Source organism: Ochotona curzoniae, unplaced genomic scaffold (genome assembly GCF_017591425.1).
Source record: "Ochotona curzoniae isolate NIBS_2020 unplaced genomic scaffold, NIBS_Ocur_1.0 scaffold_4506, whole genome shotgun sequence".
Classification (NCBI taxonomy): Eukaryota; Metazoa; Chordata; class Mammalia; order Lagomorpha; family Ochotonidae; genus Ochotona; species Ochotona curzoniae.
In genome coordinates this window covers 14,462,270-14,481,352 of record NW_024467119.1, presented here as the reverse complement: position 1 = coordinate 14,481,352, position 19,083 = coordinate 14,462,270, and the positions used below count along the sequence as shown (strand labels likewise).

Below are 19,083 nucleotides of genomic sequence, written 5' to 3'. Positions count from 1 at the left end.
CTACAATAAAAAGCACATATATAAGAGACAAGCTCAGTGCTTTAGTTGGATAAAAAACTACTCAAGGGAGCCTACGCAGGAGAGTCATTCAGATGGAGAAAATGCTAATGAAATTGTACTATTACTACAAATTTGCTTTAAACACTTCATGAGAGAATGCCACTGAATCACAGTCCTGACCCCACCAGCACAGAACTTTGGAAAGAAGTTGTTACTCCTTTTGTCCAAGTGCTGTGTGCTGTGACCTGAGTGTGAATACATTCCTATTCACACTGTGTCTCATCACTACCTCATTCACATTCATATTCATTCTCTTTTTCCTATGGTGATTTTCATAGACTCACTGTTCAAAAGCTGTCCACTAAAATGAAAAAAAAAACTTACCTGTGTAATTTAGTAACATAATTTTTGTATTCTAAATCAGATCATTTACTTCCACCTAGCTCCTTCCATCAGGTTAACAGGAAGTGCATTGTGAACCATGAGAATAAGGGAGGAAATCTCATGTCAGCAGTTTAATCCATCCTAATTTCACTTAAGATAGTGAGCTTTCCCTCGGTTAATACAGACACTATCTTTTCACTGCAGCAATGTGTGTGCACAAGCGCATCAATACTAATAAACTCTATTTTGATCAGGTTGTGGAAGACGCACAATAACTCCCACTGGCAACAAAATTGCAGGGGGCCTGGATGCTGAGGAAGGAGAATGGCCATGGCAAGCCAGCCTTCAACAGAATCATGTCCACCGATGCGGAGCCACTCTGATTAGTAATAACTGGCTTGTCACTGCTGCTCACTGTTTCGTAAAGTAAGCTCTGGCCCAGGGGAAGACCTCAGATCCACTCAAAAGCTGATCATACTTTCCAACACAATGGTTACACAACTGTATTGCCAACTGTCCAGTAGTAAGAGTACAGCCTCAAAATTGCTCAGTGATTTATCAGCAACATGGCAGATATGGGCAGACTACAGCAGGGTTTGTCAAGAGTGACCCTACAGACATTTTAGACCAGAAAGCTGCCCTGTGCCTTGTAGAATACATAGCAGCATTCTTTGGCATTAACAATCAAAAATGTCTCCAGTCACGGTTAAGTGCAGGAACAGAGTCATTCATGGTTGAGAACCACCAGATGGGAGTCACATCAGTTTTCTGAAGAAATTCAAGTCAAGATTGAACATAAATCTGCTATTGCTTTTCATCATTATTGCATTGAGTTTACTTGATTTAATCACATTTTAATTCATCCTGCAGCTTCCCAAATAAACACAGCTCTGGTTTACATGATGACTATCAAGCAACATGTTGTTGCACCCAAAGTCTCCTTTGTTCACCTATAATATTTTAACATTTTTGTTTGATGATTCTTTTTCATTAACTTCTGTTGGTTTTCTGTAGCATTTATTGAATTTAAAAAAAAAAACTTCTCTCAGACTTAATCAACTCCCTTCAAATAATGTTTAGCTGAACTTATTATTCCTTTAGTAAAACACTGAGTTTTTTTTATTGTTCTTTTAGTAAAATACTGTTTCTGGTATTTAAAATATAAATCATTGATTTACAAGTAAAAATTAAAATTAAAAATGCATTCCTATTAATTTAGAGTTTTAAAGATTATAAAATGCCTTAAATTATTTCCTCATCTCCATAAATTTATTCTATTCCATATATTTGTCCATTTTTAAAATTTATTATTAAAATTGCTTTCCTAAACCTCCTTGATCATTTACCATATAAAACAAGATAGTCTCACATCCAGGTTGTTTTTTCAATATTTATTTATTGTTTATTACAAGGCAGATTTACAGAGGGGACAGAAAGAGAGAAAGATCCTCCATCCGAAGGTTCACTGCCCAAATGGCCACAGTGGCCAGAGCTGAGCCAATCCAAAGTCAGGAGCCAAAGGCTTCTTCCAGGTCTCCCACACGGGTGCAAGGTCACATGGCTTTGGGCCATCCTCTACTGCTTTCCCAGGCCATAAACAGGGAGCTGGATGGGAAGTGGAGGAGCTGGACACAAACTGGTGCCCACATGAGATCCCAGTGCCTGCAAGGTGAGGACTTGGCCAATTGAGCCATCATGCCTGACCATCCAGAGTTTTATTTTTGCAAAATCGTTTATTGCTTAACAAAAATCTATTCATGTGATCATTATGTTGACTTTTTCTCTTCATCCATCTTCATTTTGATATGCTTTTAAGCACCATGGGGACTCAAAACAAACGTTGTATTTTAAGTAGCTTAAGATATAAGTGCTTACGACTCTAACATATGAGAATTTTAACGAGTATATCCACTTTTATAGTGCAAATGATCCCAAAGATTGGATTGTAAGTTTTGGGCTTCTCTTAAGTGACCCACAAATAAAACGAACTGTCAAGGAGATTATAATTCATGAGAACTACCGGCACCCTGCACATGACGACGACATTGCTGTTGTGCGTCTCTCTTCACCAGTGCTGTATGCAAGCAACATTCGAAGAGCCTGTCTTCCAGAAGCTAATTACAGGTTCCCACCCAATACTAAAGTCGTGGTCACAGGATGGGGAACATTAAAGTCTGATGGTGAGTTCCTAGCATTCCTGTGTCCCATGACTTCAATTTTAGGAGCTGTAAAGTACAGAAAATTACAACTAATTCTAAACATTTTTTTCCCATGGATCATTCTAAAGAGTATATAGTGTAACAGAATGAAAAGTATCCTAATATTCACACAGACACTATAATTTCATAGAGTTATTTACATAAGTCCCCATAAAATGGCATTTTTTTACAGAAATGTATTATCTGAGTAACTTATTTGCCTCCATTTCATTTATTTATTCATTCAACAAACATTTATGTTTTCTATGATTCTTGTATCAAGTATTATTCTAGATGGTTTGCATATGTTAATGGGTAAAATAAACAAATATCCCTGCATGTTTTCTTAGCAAGGGCAAGAGAGATTTTCTTCCTCAACAAAGGAAGACAGACAACGATATCAAATATAAGCACTAAAGTAAATTACAGAATATGTTTTATGCAAGTGTAATAAAAAATGGGAATTACATAGAATTGCTTTATTTACTCATTTGAGAGGAAGAAAGAGAAAGACAGGGGAATATACTCAAAGACAGGGACAGGGATGATAGACAAAGAATTCCCACCAACTAGTTCATCCCTCAGATGACCATGGGTCTGATCCAGGCTGAAGCTAAGAGCCAGGGGTTCAATCCAGGTGACCCGTGTGGGTGACAGGAACCCAAGTATTTGAGCTGTCATTTACAGCTTCCCAAAGTGAATATTAAATGAAATTTGAACCAGGAGCTAGAGTCAGGACTCAAATATAAGTAATGCCATATGGTATGTTGGGCTCTTACCAGCCCAGTCAAGTGCCTACTTCAGGAATAAGCATTTCTGATGCAATGGGTAGTGAAAAGGTAAGACTCTAACACATACCACAAATGAACTTGAAAAAAAGCTTGTGCCAAAATGGAACCAAAAGTGTGAGTTTATTTTAGTGAAATTTTTTTCAAATTCATTTTTTCACACACTGCAAAAAATTTTTTTACATCAAAAAGTTTTTGCCCCAAAATTAGCTCATACTTTTGATTCGTGTTTCACAAGCTTTTTAAAGTACCCTTGTATTTAAATACGTGCTTCCTCATGGCAATAGTAATATAAAGACTTATTGGCCATTTATATTCACAATTATATTTTAGTAGATGAAAGTACACCTAAAGTTTATTCCAAGGTTCAGCACTACAGTAAGAAACTAAGCTAAAGGCGGGAATAAAATTTGTAGTTCAGGATATAAATTTTAAATTTGGTTTTCTAAGATACACATGTAATAAATATAAAAGTTCAAAATAATTCAAAAGGAAAAATCCCATCACCCATAGGTGTACTTTTTAGGTATTTCTAAATATTTATATATAGATTTGTAATACTATCTAAATATTGTAATGTTCACAGTGTTCATAAACGTTAGTTATTTCCTTATTACCAAGACATGAAACCAGGCTTTAATTAAAACATGTTTTACATTGATTTGGAAGCTGTACATAGTGTTAAAGTTACACACCAGAGGGGTCAATATTAACTTCAATAAAAACTATAAACGTTTCTTCCTTTAGGGGCAAGTCCTAATGTACTCCAAAAAGGATTGGTGAAGATTATAGATACTAAAATATGTAACAGTGCAAAGGCATATGGCGGAGTCATCACACCTGGAATGCTGTGTGCAGGGTTCCTAAAGGGCAGTGTGGATGCCTGCCAGGTAAATACACCTCATTCATTTTCAGGAAAACTGTTTTCATTGTATTTTATCTCATATATATTTTTCAACGGGGCAGCGCAACATTGAGAAAAAGAGTTGAGAGAGAGACAGAGAAACAGAGACTCCATTCCCCTGGCTCACACTCCACATGCCTCCAACAGCCAGAGCTGGGCTAGGCCAAAGCCGTAGTCCTGAGCTGCATCTGCATCTCCCTCTTGGGCATCAGGGATCCAAAAAGTTGAGTCATCTGTCACTGTAGGGAGTTAGATTGAAAGCAGAGAAGCCAGGACTCGAACCAGCACTACCATGTGGGATGCAAGCACAGCAAGTAGCAGCTTAATGCACTGTGCCACAATGCCAGTCCTTTCCTTGCAATTTTAAATTTCTGATTGACCAGGTCAGTTTTCTCAATTTTTAATACCCTAAATATTTTTTAACATCTAAAATGTTTAAGTAAGATTATATTGATTTTTTTCTGTGTGCTCCTGGGAGCATTTTTTAATTTAATATGAAATAATTTCATCATTTTCCATATTCACTTCATATTATCACTGATTATTTTTCTTGAAAACAGGAACACTAGTAGCACATAAAATGGGATTCAGGATAATGATTATAAAATGAAGAAAGAAGGATTTATTGTCATGTAAATAGTGTGAATCAATGAAGACAATATTCATAACCATTAATACACCAAACATATGACATCCACATAACTTTTATACTCTGTATATTTATTGGGTTCCACAAACATGTGGAATTTGTTGTTCTGTAGCTAGCTTTCTTCACTTAACATAATGATTTCCATTTTCATCCATTTTTCTGTAAATGTCAGAATTTCATATTAATTACTATTTTAATAAATTTATTTCCTTCATCCACAATACAGAGTTGTAAGCATAGGACTATCTCTCTCCCTACCCCCTGTCTTTCCCGTGTTCCCCTCCTATTATTTGTCTCCAAATTATTGTAATAGCAGATTCATTTGTTTCACTATCACAAGTTTAACTTTCCAATATAAAACTGTATCATGACATGACAAGAACAAGAAAAGATAATAAAATAATGTAGTAGAAATGTATAATTTAAATAATAATGAGAATCCTACCATTATGTGGGAATAGACACATGTCATATACATCCATTGTTTTTCATTTTTCCATTATTTTCCCTTGTAGGGTTTATATGCTTTTGCTGTGTGTGCTTTGTGTGTTAGTTGCCACGTATCAGACAGAGCACATGATATTTGTCCTTTGGGGACTGGCTTATTTCACTAAGGATAAGGGTTTCCTGCTGAAACCATTTTGTTACAGACTCTCAGTTTCCATTCTTTTTTTTTTTAAAGATTTATTTATTTTTATTGGAAAGTCAGATATACAGAGCGGAGGAGAGAGAGGAAGGTCCAATGATTCACTCCCCAAGCAGCTACAAAGGCCAGAGCTGAGCCAATCTGAATCCAGGAGCCAGGAGCCTCTTTCAGGTCTCCCATGTATGTGCAGGGTCCCATGGCTTCGGGCTGTCATCTACTGCTTTCCCAGGCCACAAGCAGAGAGCTCGATGGAAAGCAGGACTACTGAGATTAGAAGTGATGCCATTTGGGATCCTGATGCATGAAAGGTGAGGATTTAGCTCAAGTTAATCAAAGTTAAGATACCTGCGTAGGTCAAAGAAGCATGGATAAAGAACACAGGCAAAAAAAAAAAGCTTTTAACAGCAGAAGAAACAGTATTAGATGCAAAATACAATAGATATTAAAATTATCCAGGATAATTAGAAGGATCAGAGCAAAGGAAAATGTAGCATTAAAGTACTCCATTGTTCTGGGGAAATGAGCCAAAGATAAACAGATGAAAACAATAAGTTTAGAGGAGATACAGCCAACTCACACAATTCCGGGATAGCAGTATTTACATGAGAACGGAAGCGCACAGTCCAGTTTGGGTGGTGGCTAAACAGACATTCCTTTACTCCATCACCTTCTGAGAAATAAGGGAGCTTGGGAAGATAATCAGAAGGTTTCTCTGCACACTGGATGCATAGAAATAATGTCTTCAAATACTCTTGGATATTAAAAGTTGAAACTTTTCACATATTTTTGCCATTGTTGTATTGCTATGTAAAAAAAGGCATACATTGACTTCTTTGATTCAAATCGACTATTAAAGGATCCAAAAATATCCTAAACTAAAATTATTTTTGTATTGAAACACCTAGGACTATTCTGTTCTCTGTCTTTGCTACAAAAGAGAAAATATGCACTGTTCGCCTTTAAACTGCAGTGATTATGTATTTCTGTCTACTTTTTCCTCCTCAGGGTGACTCTGGTGGACCACTAGTTAGTGAAGATTCTAAAGGCCTGTGGTTTCTTGCTGGTATTGTAAGCTGGGGAGATGAATGTGCTCTTCCAAACAAGCCTGGCATCTACACCCGAGTGACCTACTACCGGGACTGGATCATGTCCAAAACTGGCCTGTAATGCGGAAGTCCTCTGTGGATGATAGTGCAAAGGTTATGCCTTTGCTATGTATGCTTGTCATTCCCAAGCCACATTTAACTTAGATACCATATCACCTTATCGAAATTTTGATGTTGAAAATTTTAAAACAATCTTAGAAAAACGAAAACCTACTATTAGGCTTTGACAAACTTTCATTGAGACCAAACCAGGATATGCAATTTTCCCTTTACTCTTTTCCAGACAGAGAGTAACTATGTGAGCAAATATGAATTACAATTTATTAAAGAGAAAGCTCTGTTAATTTTCAGATCAAAATCTTGGGAAATCACTGACTAGGCAACTTAGAAATAAACCAACTTCTGAGTGTACAACTTTCTGCTCATAAGAAATGCATACAAAAAAGTCAGCCTACTGGTAGGTTGTAGTTTAATCATTTGCAGCAATACAGGCTATAAAAATTATTCAAAAATCTATTTGTACTTTTTCCAGTCCTTGTGCTAATGCTAATCCCTTCTCAATTTATGTTTTCCTTACCTTCAGTAACACAATATAATATAATAATCCATTGGTTGCAATGAATAGACCACAGTGTTTATTGACTTATTCCCATCCTCTCAATGATAAAAAATTATCCACCAGAATAATTAATATGGAAATTTGCCTTTGCTTCACTGTCCTTTTGCACATATAAAAAGTTCTGAGCTGAAGGCGTACATGTCTAAAAATGGAATATTATGCCAAACCTAGAGGTCAGTTGCAATCCAATATATTTCCTCTTTTTAATGGAAAACAGAATTAAATGTTTATTTAGGTACAAATGTTGCAACTAAAGCATGGCATTTTCATAATATACCCATTGCATCCCAACTTCTTGAAGATTATCATATGGATACCAAAAAGTATTTGCACAAAAATCAGCATGTGTTTTTTTTTCTTTTTTTTTTGAAATTTATTTTATTATTTTATGATACAGTTCCATAGTCTGGAATTTCCCCCTTTCTCCTCTCCAAATCCCCCTAACACACACTGCTTTCCCTTATATCTTTACAATAGTACAGTCCTTCATAAACAGACATTAAGTCCATCATTCTCCTATTTTAAGTGTATCTTGACATTGTAGGTACCAACAATGGCAGAGAGTTCACCATCCTATTGTCAAGATATATTTCACAGTTTCATTGGGGGTCCATCTTTGATTTGGAAGTAGAAATGTATACACATCTAAATATGATGGTCTCTACAGGCAGTCCAATTAATTTTCTCTCATCAAGGCAGTTTCTCAGAGAGTAGTCCACCAATATATCAATGGGAGCTTAATTTTTTTCTTTTTTATCTTTAAGATTTATTTATTTTTACTAGGAAATAGTTACAGAGAAAAAGAGGGAGATACAGGTGGATACACAGAGAGGGAGAAAAGGAAAAGGAAGGAGACAGATGTCTTCTATCATCTGGATCACCCCCACACGATAGTGATGACCAAAGCTGAGCCTGACCAAAACTGGAAGCCACGATGTCTTCTGGGTTGCCTACATGGGTTCAGGGGCCATTAGCAGGGAGCTGAACTGGAAATGGAATGGCCAGGACACAAACCAAGGTCTATATGGGATGCCTGCACTTGAAGAATTGGCCTGCTACACTACAGTCTGGCGCCAACTTTCTATTTTTCAACATTGACCATTTACAACTGCCACTCATAGCCTTCCTTACGATGTAATTTTTTCATGACATCCCAAAAATTTATTAATAATAAGATAAACTTAGAAGATAATTAATATTATTATTAATAATAAGATAATCTTAGAAGGTCACCAAAAAAATGTTTATTGGACAAGAATTGCCTAGCTTAGACCAATGCTCCACTTTTAACGGGAAGGGAGGGGGTGGAAAGCTCTTGGTTGCCATTTCTTAAAAAAAAATGCTGCATGGATTTATTTTTACATTTTTTTCACATTTAACATTTTTAAATTAATATTATTATTATCATCATCATCATCATTTTATGATACAGTTCCTGGGATTTCCCTTATCCCCACCCCAAACCTCCCCCCCACCTAGTTCCTCTATATCATTACTAAAGTATAGTTCTTCATACACAGTCATGGCCATCATTGAGGGCATGGACAATGGCAGGGAGTCCAGCATCCTATTGTCAAGATATAGTAAACAGTTTCATTGTAAGTCCATCTTTGTCTGGAAGTAGAAATGCATACTACATTGTATCCTCACATCTGGATGTTAGTCTCCATTTCACAGCTACTGTACATCCCCTCAAATGAAAAGTCATAATACAAAATGAACAATAGAAAGAAAAATAGAAATTTACAATGCCATGAAGTTAAATAACATGTTACTAGATATGACAGGCTCCGTTATACAGCTACAATACATTCCCTTAAATGAAAAGCCACAAAACAAAATCAACATCAGGAAGAAAAAAGAGATTAACAACACCATGAAGTTGAATATCATGTTACTAAATGACTAACGTGTAGCTGAAGAAATGAAAATCAAGAACTTCTTGCAGAAAATGATGCTACTGTATGAAGAATTTAATCAGAAGAAGGTGTTTTCCAGAGATGAAACTAACAGAAAACATCAAAACCCATGCAATATAGTTTCTGCTGATTTTTGTTGGTGAAATGTGTAGCCACCTATTATCCAATGCAAAATGTGCTGCTTTCATAATAAATACATTCTTATTCAAAATCATGTAAACTCATAATAAGTAAATATTCTAAGTTTTCATGTGTCAATAAAAACTCATAAAATTGCATGCTATACATATTGTGTTACCTTTGAAAAAGTTATATGTAAGCCAGCAGTACTCTTCCTTACCTGATTTCTTTGTTTATATAAACAGAATAAAATTCATATGGAAAAAGAGCACAAAATATTTTATTATTAACTTAGAAAATATTTTTAATATTAAGACAGATATATTTGAAATTTTAGGAATGTGCCCCTTAATTAGGCTAACTTAAGTGAACTGAGCTGCATGACACATTGTGTAACAGATTCTGCTTATCTCTGCACACAGAAACAGTAAGCAGTAACAACAATAATGAAGTTACTTTCCTGAGTATCAGCAACGCAACTGTAGAGTCTCTTAAAGTAAATTCAACACTTAAACATAAAGCTGTAAATCTGCTAAAAGGGAATCAAGGAGAAATCTTCTAGAGTTCAGGCTAGGATGTTATTTTTCAGATATGACACCAAAACCACAAATGTAAAAGGAAAAAAAGTGAAAGAAAAAAAAATCTCAAGAGCAGAACTAAGTGACAGGGACAAAACCAAATGGAAAGATCCTGCAATACAAAAGAACAACCAAGAAAATGAAAGAAATGAAAGGCCAAAGTATGAGACTACAGAAAATATTTGCAAAGCATGTACCTTATTAGGGTATAATAACGACATGCCTAAACTCCACAAAGCATTCATACAACTAAGTATATTGTAAAAACACTGATTTTAAAATGTACAAAGAGCTTATGTTTGTCTAATCTTCATTACTGCAATGAAATATAAAAGGCAGGCTACCCTTACAAAGAAAAGAGGTTTGTTTAATTTAAGGACATGTTCAGTTCTGGTTAGAACTTCATGATAGGCAAAACTTACACAAAAGTAAAATATCACATTGCCCAGTAAGAAACCAGTGAGGTCGGCTTCTTGAAATCTCAGGGTTCTCAAGAGAGCCATCTTAACTCTTACCATGGTGTTGTCCTAAGGACTTTCTCCTGGGCCACTCCTCAGTGTTTCCACAACATCCAGCTAAGGACCAAACCTTCAAAACATTAACCTTGGGATAGCGGAAGGGCAAGGTTGGAAGAAGTCTAAACATAAGCCATATCCAAGCCACATCATGGCCTGAATAGATGGTTTTCCAAAGACATACACATGCCTAACAGATACACAAAAAGATGTTAGACATTGCTAGTCATCGTGGAAGCACAAATTAAAACCTTCGTAACATATCACCTAAGATGACTATTCCCAAAAAGCAAAATCTAAGTGCTGACAAGGGAGTGCACAGAAGGACGTATTTGTACAGTAGTTTTGTGAGTGTAAATTGGTTGGGCTATTATGAAAACAGTATGAAAGAGCCTCAAAAAACGGAATTACCATACCATCCAACAATTCTACCACTGGGTACATAACCAAAAGAAATGAAATTACTATTTTAAACAGGTGTATGCAGCCTCACAATACTGCAGGACTCTTCATATAGCCAAGACAGAGCAAACAACTGCTGGAGAATAAGGAAAATGTCACCAAGGGGCTGTCATTGCAGCAAAGAAAGATAAGCTGCAGCCCACCTGTGACATTAGCATCCCACGTGGGCTCTGATTCAAGTCCCAGCTGATCCACTTCCAATACAGCTGTCTGATACAGGCCTGTAAAAACAAGTGGAAGATGAGCCAAGTGCTAGGGACCCTGCCACCCACATGGGAGACCTGATGAAACACCTTGCTCCTGGCTTTGGCCTGGCTCAGCCCAAGTCTTCATGGGCATGCGGGCAGTGACCCAGGCTGTGGAAGATCTCCTTCTCCATAACTTGACTTTCGAATACATAAATGAACATTTTTAAGAATTGGCAAAATTACACACACACTCAGCTGAGTATTATTCATCCATAAAAAGAAGAAAATCCCATCATGAGCAGCAATGTGGATAAACCTTGAGATCATGCCATGTGAAGTCAGACCCAGGAAAACAAATATTAAGTGATGAATTGATCACATGTAGTGACTTAAAATCGATGAATCCATAGAAGTAGAAAAAGAACAATTTCCAGGAGCTGGGAAATTGGAGGGCCTGGAAGATGTTCATCAAAGGGTACACATTTTGAGCTACAGGAGAGGCAGGTTTCAATGTACAGCATGGATGTTAACGGTTGTGTTTATCCTTTCACCTGTAATAAACATTATGTATATGTGTGTTTCTTCCAAATCATCACTTTATAGATATTAAATATATGTTGTCTTGGCTTTTCAGTTAAATATTTTAAATAAGAAAGAATATTCCAAATCTAGAAACCACTGATTATTACGTTTATGTGCTACCTTAAAATTGCTTACACAGATATAACCGTATGTTCTGCCCTATTAAGCATATGCTCTCCATCAGCTCCACTTTTGTACTATTAGTACACTTTTGTTGAACTTCAGGTTTGTTTCTCAGTCGTTTTCCTGTTTCAGCTTTTTAAACCGCATTCCTCTGCGGCTGCCCCCAGATAAATTCTCTGGCAAGGTTTGTTTCTTAGTCATTTTCTTGTTTCAGCTTTTTAAACCCCAGGCCTTTGTGGCTGCCCCCAGGTGACCTCTCTAGCACCCTTCCAGCGTCTTTCTGATTGTTTACTCTCAGATTTCACAGACTTCCTCACCAGGTAAACCAATGTGCGGTAGGGTCAGTTTTATTACAATTTATGAGCTTTTCTGACATTTTTCACTTCCGACTTTGATTTCTCTCATTTTTAATGAGAGTATTGTTTTTACTGCTCTTTGGGGCTATTTTACTGCTTTATGGGACTAAGCATACTGTGTATTTACATTGCTGGAAAATGCATTTAAGGGTTTCTCAGACACTTTCAGGCACAATATGTTTATTTCCACTTGCAAATTCTATGATATTGTAAGCTCTCTTTGTTGTTCTACATTCCATTCCTATAACCTAGAAGTCTGTTATATAATGAATATTTATTCAGCAAATGAATTAAAGAATCAGTGATTGAACTAAATAAGACACATCTATTAAATGAAAAGCATTTTAATGAATAGTAGACTGTCTGCTACAAATGAGAATAATACAAAATTAATTTGAAGGCAGAGAACATTCTAAACTCCATATTACGAACTTCACAAGAACTAACCATGAGAAACAGGGGTTTGAGGGTCCCACAACAGACCTGGGACCTCCTGATTTCCAAAATAGTGTTTTTTCTAATATATTATATTCATTATGAAAATAAGGTTTAACTTATTATCTCCATATGGAGTGATGTTGCCCTCAAATAATGATTTTCTACAGTTTTCTTGAATGAAATTATATTGATTGCAATGAACATGAGTGGTTATCCAGGCTACTTGACAAACATGAACCCTCCTCAACTACCTATTGACTGTCAGGGGCTCACAACCACCCTATTCTGAGAATTGCCATTGGTTTACTGGAATCACCACCCAGATGTGCCTGAAAAGTTCCTCCCACCTAACAGGTGGCCCTCAGCCAATGAGTAACTAATACAGAAGTTCACAACTAATGGAGTGGCGATTCCATCACTCCAATCATGTCTCAGTGTCTATGTGTGATCAGACTTAGGCTAGATGAAGCCATGGTTGGTTCCATTTCTCTTCGGCCCTACCTGCTCACCCCCACATACTTGAAGGAATCACCTCAGAGCATCCTCTCAAATCACTTGCACAAGAATTGCCATCTACAAATGGGTTTTGTGGCTCAGTGGGTTAGGCCACTGCTTGGGACATCTACATCCCATATTGAAATGTCTGAATCAAATTCAAGCACCCTGCTTCTGGGCCTGGCGCAATAGCCTAGCGACTAAAGTCCTCGCCTTGTAGAAACCAGGATCCCATATGGGCACTGATTCTAATCTCAACAGCCCTGCTCTTATCCAGCTCCATGCTTGTGGACTGGGAAAGCAGTCGAGGACAGCCCAAACCTTGTACCCACGCGGAAGACCTGGAAGAGGCTCCAGGCTCCTGGCTTCGGATCAGCACATGTTTTGATGTTTTTTATTCAGTTTTGCTTATTCCAAATAATTTCTTTTTTCTTGTCGAATTCATCACTGGCTCACGAATTACATGGTGGTATCATTTTTCCCACAAGACTTTTATGTTTCCGTTTTGTTACTCATGTGTTGGTGTGGGGAGCTGTGCAGTTGGGTCGGATGGCATGGGTGTATGATGAGCACCGCTCCTCAGTTAGCAGGGCTGCGAGGAGTTTCTGACTGCATGGCAAGGCCCGGCAGAATGTCTCTGGTCACCTCATTGCTGCCTCACCCATTGTATGGAACTCAGTCACCTCTCTGATGTTTCATAGAATTCTTCTGAAGGTGTTGTTGTTGTTTTTCTGCTAATGTGAAGTGATTCCTGTAACTGGTATGACACCTCAAATTGATCAATCATGTTATGATAAAAACACCTTTAGTAATGGTAAGGCTATGACACACAGCTAAAAGTACACAATAGTACAATTGAGCCCACTATGTTTCCAAACATCCTGTTATGTGCCCACTTTTGTCCTGAAGTTTGCCCTAGTACAAGTAATGTTTTCCTTAAGAAATGGCTTGATAATATCCTGAATAGATTGCAATCATGGAGGTACAAAGAGTTTGTTTACCATACACCTCGAACTGTTACAACACATGATGTGAAGCATTTTAGTTTCTTACCACAAGGAAGCAAAAATATATGGGACATTTTATAAAAGGAAACAAAACAAATCCCCTCAAAATGGCTTAAAATCTCAATCTTATACTGGCACTTATATTTAGGGAAAGAAAACAGTTTATAAAAATTTCTATCTTATATTGGCACTTATAGTTAGGGAAAGAAAATAGTTTATATAGATGAAAGGAAGTTTTTTGTAAAGGCCCTCTGTTTGTAGATTAGCTGAATTGCCTTGATCCCTTTCACTGCCCTTTAACAAAAGAATAAAAACAATTGAATCAGCACTAGGTGAAGGTGACCATAATTAATGCATGATTTGATTATAAGATTTAGCAAAGAATCTATGTTATATGCTTTTATAAAATCCTTTCATTTATGATCTTTTAATTCTGTATCCTTAATATTTTAATCAATAGTAGTTTGTGTTTAGTAAAAATTGATTTTGAGTATAAGTAAACTACTTGTCACTATGTAACTGCATGCTCTGCCAACCGTGGAGTTCCTGGCTTCAGCCAGGTGACTACAGGTTTCAATGAGTAATTGTTTGTTAAAAATGTTTTCTTTGAAATAGAAAAATATGTTTTAGGATTGCTTCTTGCATTTTCATAACCATGATGTAATGAAAAATGAAACAATTGGATGTTGTGCAAAAGCTTGTGATGATTTATGTATAAATAAAGAAGGCAACTTTTCTGAGTTGTCCATTATGAGCATCATGTCACAGTGGTCCGTGTCTTATCTCTTCCTATCATCTCGCCGATCCACACATCCTTTGCAAGCTCTCAGTCAGCTGGAGCTGGTCTCCGGCATGTTGGTTACTCAGTGGCGCTTTTTTTCATGGTGCTGTAATTTGTTGTTGATGTTGTTGTGGTGGTGGTGGTGCTGGTGGCTGTTTTAACTCATACAAGTTGTCGACCTTGTTTCATGACTTCTTAATTATGGAAATGTATAGTGGTGTAGTACTGGGATCTATCATATACAGATGTGGGGATATAATGGAACATGCATCTTTGCTTCTGCACTAAAGATGGATTTCCAATGAAATTGTTGGACATGTGTAGACAATGGGATGCTTGACTGTCTGACATTGTCTGTACCAATAATGTCGGGGTACACTTAAATAAGAGACTGATAGAATTATGATTCCTTATGAAGGACTACACCATTGCAGTAAATTGGGGAAAATCTGTCAGGGATGGGAGTTTGGGGGGAATCCCAGCCTATACAAAATCGTACCACATAATTCAGAATTCAAAATCAAAATACATTTAAAAAATAATAATAATAATCTGCAGCACCAGCTGAGCTCCTTGGGCCCTGAAAGCTGTGCTCCTTGTTTTTCAACAGTAAAGTCTAGGAGAGTGCATACAGTAGACACTTAGAAGCTGTTTGCTAAATACATGATTGTAAGACAATATAAACACGTAAACCATGAATATGAATTGAGGTAAATATATTCTCCTTTATCTATGATGTTCTTCTTGTTTAGGCTTCCATAAAGGCAAATCATAAAAAAAATCAAAGTGATCATTTTAAAAATCCCAGGGTAAGTTCTACCAGTACTGGTTCATAATACTATCAATCACTTACCATGAAAGCTAAAATAGCAACACAGAGAGTTTCCAAGTGGTCCTAACATGAAATGATAGATAGGCCCAAACATAGGGCCCGGGGCAGTGGCGCAAGTGGTTAAGGTCCTCGCCTTGCACCCCCGGAATCCCATATGGGCGCCGGTTCTATCCAGGCAGCCCCGCTTCCCTTCCAGCTCCCTGCCTGTGGCCCGGGAAAGCAGTCGAGGACAGCCCAAAGCTTTGGGACCCTGCACCCGCGTGGGAGACCCGGAAGAGGCTCCTGGCTCAGCTCCAGCCATTGTGGCTGCCTGGGGCAGTGAATCATCAGATGTAAGGTCTTCCTCTCTATCTCTTCTCTCTGTATATCCGCCTTTCCAATAAAAAATAATAAAAATAAATCTTTAAAAAAAATAAAACCAAACATAAATATCCATATTATATTATGTTTAAGCATATATCAACACAGTAATAGTATTTAAACAGTTCTTTCAGGCACGGTGTGATAGCCTAGTGGCTAAAGTCCTTGCATTGCATGCTCCAGGATCCTATATGGGAGCCAGTTTTCATCCCTGCTGCCCCACTTCTCTTCCAGCTCCCTGTTTGTGGCTTGAGGAAGCAGCTGAGAATGGCCCAAAGCCTTAGAACCCTGCACCCGCGTGGGAGACCCAGAGGAGGCTCTGGCTTCATATCAGCTCAGCTCTAGCCATTGTGCTTATTTGGGGGGTGAATCAGCGGACAGAATATCTTCTCTGTCTCCTTCTCTCTGTATATCCGACTTTCCAATAAAAATAAATAAATCTTAATTTTAAAAAAACAGTTCTCTCTCCAATATCTAGTAAACCATAAAACTAGAGCAGGTACAAAATCTAGACAACTGTAAGCAAAAAGCAATACTCAAAAGATTATAATAAAAAGACCCTCAATTTTCCTTATTTTAACAAAAGCATGGATAATAGTCTAACCATTAGGATAAAATGATACACTAAAAATGGTTATTTTTTTTATTGGAAAGGCGGATATACAGAGAGGAGAGACAGAGAGGAAGATCTTCCATCCGATGATTCACTTCCCAAGTGAGCGCAATGGCCGATACTATGCTGGCCCGAAGCCAGGAGCCTCTTCCGGGTCTCCCACGCGGGTGCAGGGTCCCAAAGCTTTGGGCCGTCCTCGACTGCTTTCCCGGGCCACAGGCAGGGAGCTGGATGGGAAGCGGGGCCGCCAGGATAAGAACCAGCGCCCATATGGGATCCTGGGCATGCAAGGCAAGGACCTTAACCACTGCGCTGGGCCCTTAAAATGATTATTAAGGACTTAAAAAATGTAAGGCCTAAAGCTGAAACTACTAGAACAATTTCTTTATGACACTGGAATATGTAAGAATTTTTTGGATCAGATTCCAAAATCAAACTAAATCAAAAATAGACAAATGTGACTATACCAAACTAAAGAGCTTCTGCACAAGAAAGGAACACATCAGCAAAGTGAAGAGACAACTACAAGAGGGAAGACTATACTTGCAAGTTGTAAGACAGAAAAGGAGCTCAACAAACCAATAGTCAAAAAAGGTCTAGTTTTAGAATGTGCAGTAGATCTAAACAGACATTTCTCAGAGAAAGGTAGACATAGCCAGTAAGTACATAGAAAAGTGGTCACTATTACTCACTCATTACCAGGAAAATGCAAATCAAAAACCCTTATGAAATATATCCTCACTCCAGTTAGATCAGGTCTTATCCAAAAAGAAACAGACTTTTAGCCTCATGGTTAGCATGCTTGTGTCTCATAGTGAGCATCTGGATTTTATTCCTGTCTCTTTCTCCTGATTCCAGCTTCCTGCAATTGCAGACCACATCCTAGGAGTCAGCAGGTAATGACTCAAGTAGCTTGATCCCTGCCACCCTCATGGGAAACTTGGACTCAGTTCTTGATTCCCAAATTCAACATCATCTAGACAACTCATTGCAAGAATTTGAACAGTGAAGCAAAAGATGAGCATTCTCTTTGTGTATCTGCTTTGTCTTTGTCTCTTCTATTACTCAACTTATTTTTTTAAAAAAAAGATAAAAAATAAGAAATGCTAATGAGCATATGGAAAAATGGAATCGTTACACACACCACTGGTGGGGACAAAAGTTGATACAGTCATTGTGAAAATCAACATGGAGCTTTCAAAACCAAACCAAAGCAGAACAACAATATATCTGTAACTACTATATGATCTAGAATTCCTTTGTGGATTTATATCCAAGGGAAATAAAATCACTTTGTCAATGGAACCTCGACATTATCATGTCCGGTGGAAATGGGGTCAGCCTAAGGGTCCATCCACTTATAAGTGGATACAGAAACTGTGGTGCATATACACAGTGGAATGCTCGCAGCCATTAAAATAATGGAATCGTGTCATTCACTATAACATGGAAATGGAGGGTATTGCACTATGATACGTAATACAGGAAGTACAGAAAGTACCACATGAATCCATGCCTGTGGAACCTTAAAAAAAAATGTTATTTCACAGAAGGAAAAAGTATAATGTGATTACCAGACACCGGGGCAGTAAAGGGAGAAGATGGGATAAAGGTGAAAAAATTGATTATTGAATATAGTTATACTTACGTAGAAATAACTTCTGTGATTCTATTGCACAGTATGGTGACTGTTGATAACATTAATACATTGTATATTTTTCTCAAAGAAGAGAAAGTCAGTTATCAGGATTTTTGATGTTTTGAGTTTTTTAATATTTATTTTTATTTGAAAAATAGGGAGAGAGAAGGAGAGACACAGAGAAAGAGAGAGAGGTGTTCCATCCACTAGTTCACCCACTAAATGACCACAACAGTTGAAATTAAGTTGATCCAAAGCCAGAAGCCAATAGCTAGGAGCCAGGAGCTTCCTCTGGGTCTCCCATGTGGGTACAGTGGTCCAGGGCCTTGAACCATCCTCTACTACTTTCCCTGGTCACAAGTAGGGAGCTGGATTAGAAGTGCAGAGTAGCCGGGACATACGGATGCCTTTGCCACAGGGAAATTAGCTTGTGATGCCACTGTGCTGGCCCCAATGTTTTCAGTTCTAAATCAACATATTCACACATTGTATTCAGGAGCAACATCGTGTGCTTCAAAAATAAATATTCTAAACAAATATATTGATTTCTTGAGACAATAGACTTTGATCAGATCAAGGATTTCCCTTAGTATTTTCTGCAAGTAAACTCTGCTGCTGTTAGAACACTTACTTAGAAAAATCTCTTCATAACGTGATCTGAGTTACATCACAATGTCTTAAATTCAAAATTAGGCTTCAAGTGTCTTTCTTCACTCAGCAAAATTGTTGTGGAAACCAGGCCATCTGCTGAAGCAGTCCAGTTACAGGCGGCCTTCAGGAT

General features: G+C 37.5%; 1 protein-coding gene across 1 annotated transcript in view; it reads left to right on the top strand.

Moving 5' to 3' along the window:
- LOC121147431 (transmembrane protease serine 11C-like) overlaps positions 1 to 6,736 on the top strand; it is a 38,086-nt gene extending 31,350 nt beyond the window's left edge. Inside the window, exons 6-9 of the mRNA XM_040967282.1 lie at positions 639 to 810; positions 2,305 to 2,564; positions 4,118 to 4,260; positions 6,575 to 6,736. Coding sequence (XP_040823216.1) covers positions 639 to 810; positions 2,305 to 2,564; positions 4,118 to 4,260; positions 6,575 to 6,736 — 737 coding nt within the window. The remainder of the gene's footprint in view (positions 1 to 638; positions 811 to 2,304; positions 2,565 to 4,117; positions 4,261 to 6,574) is intronic.
- Positions 6,737 to 19,083: the final 12,347 nt, after the last annotated feature.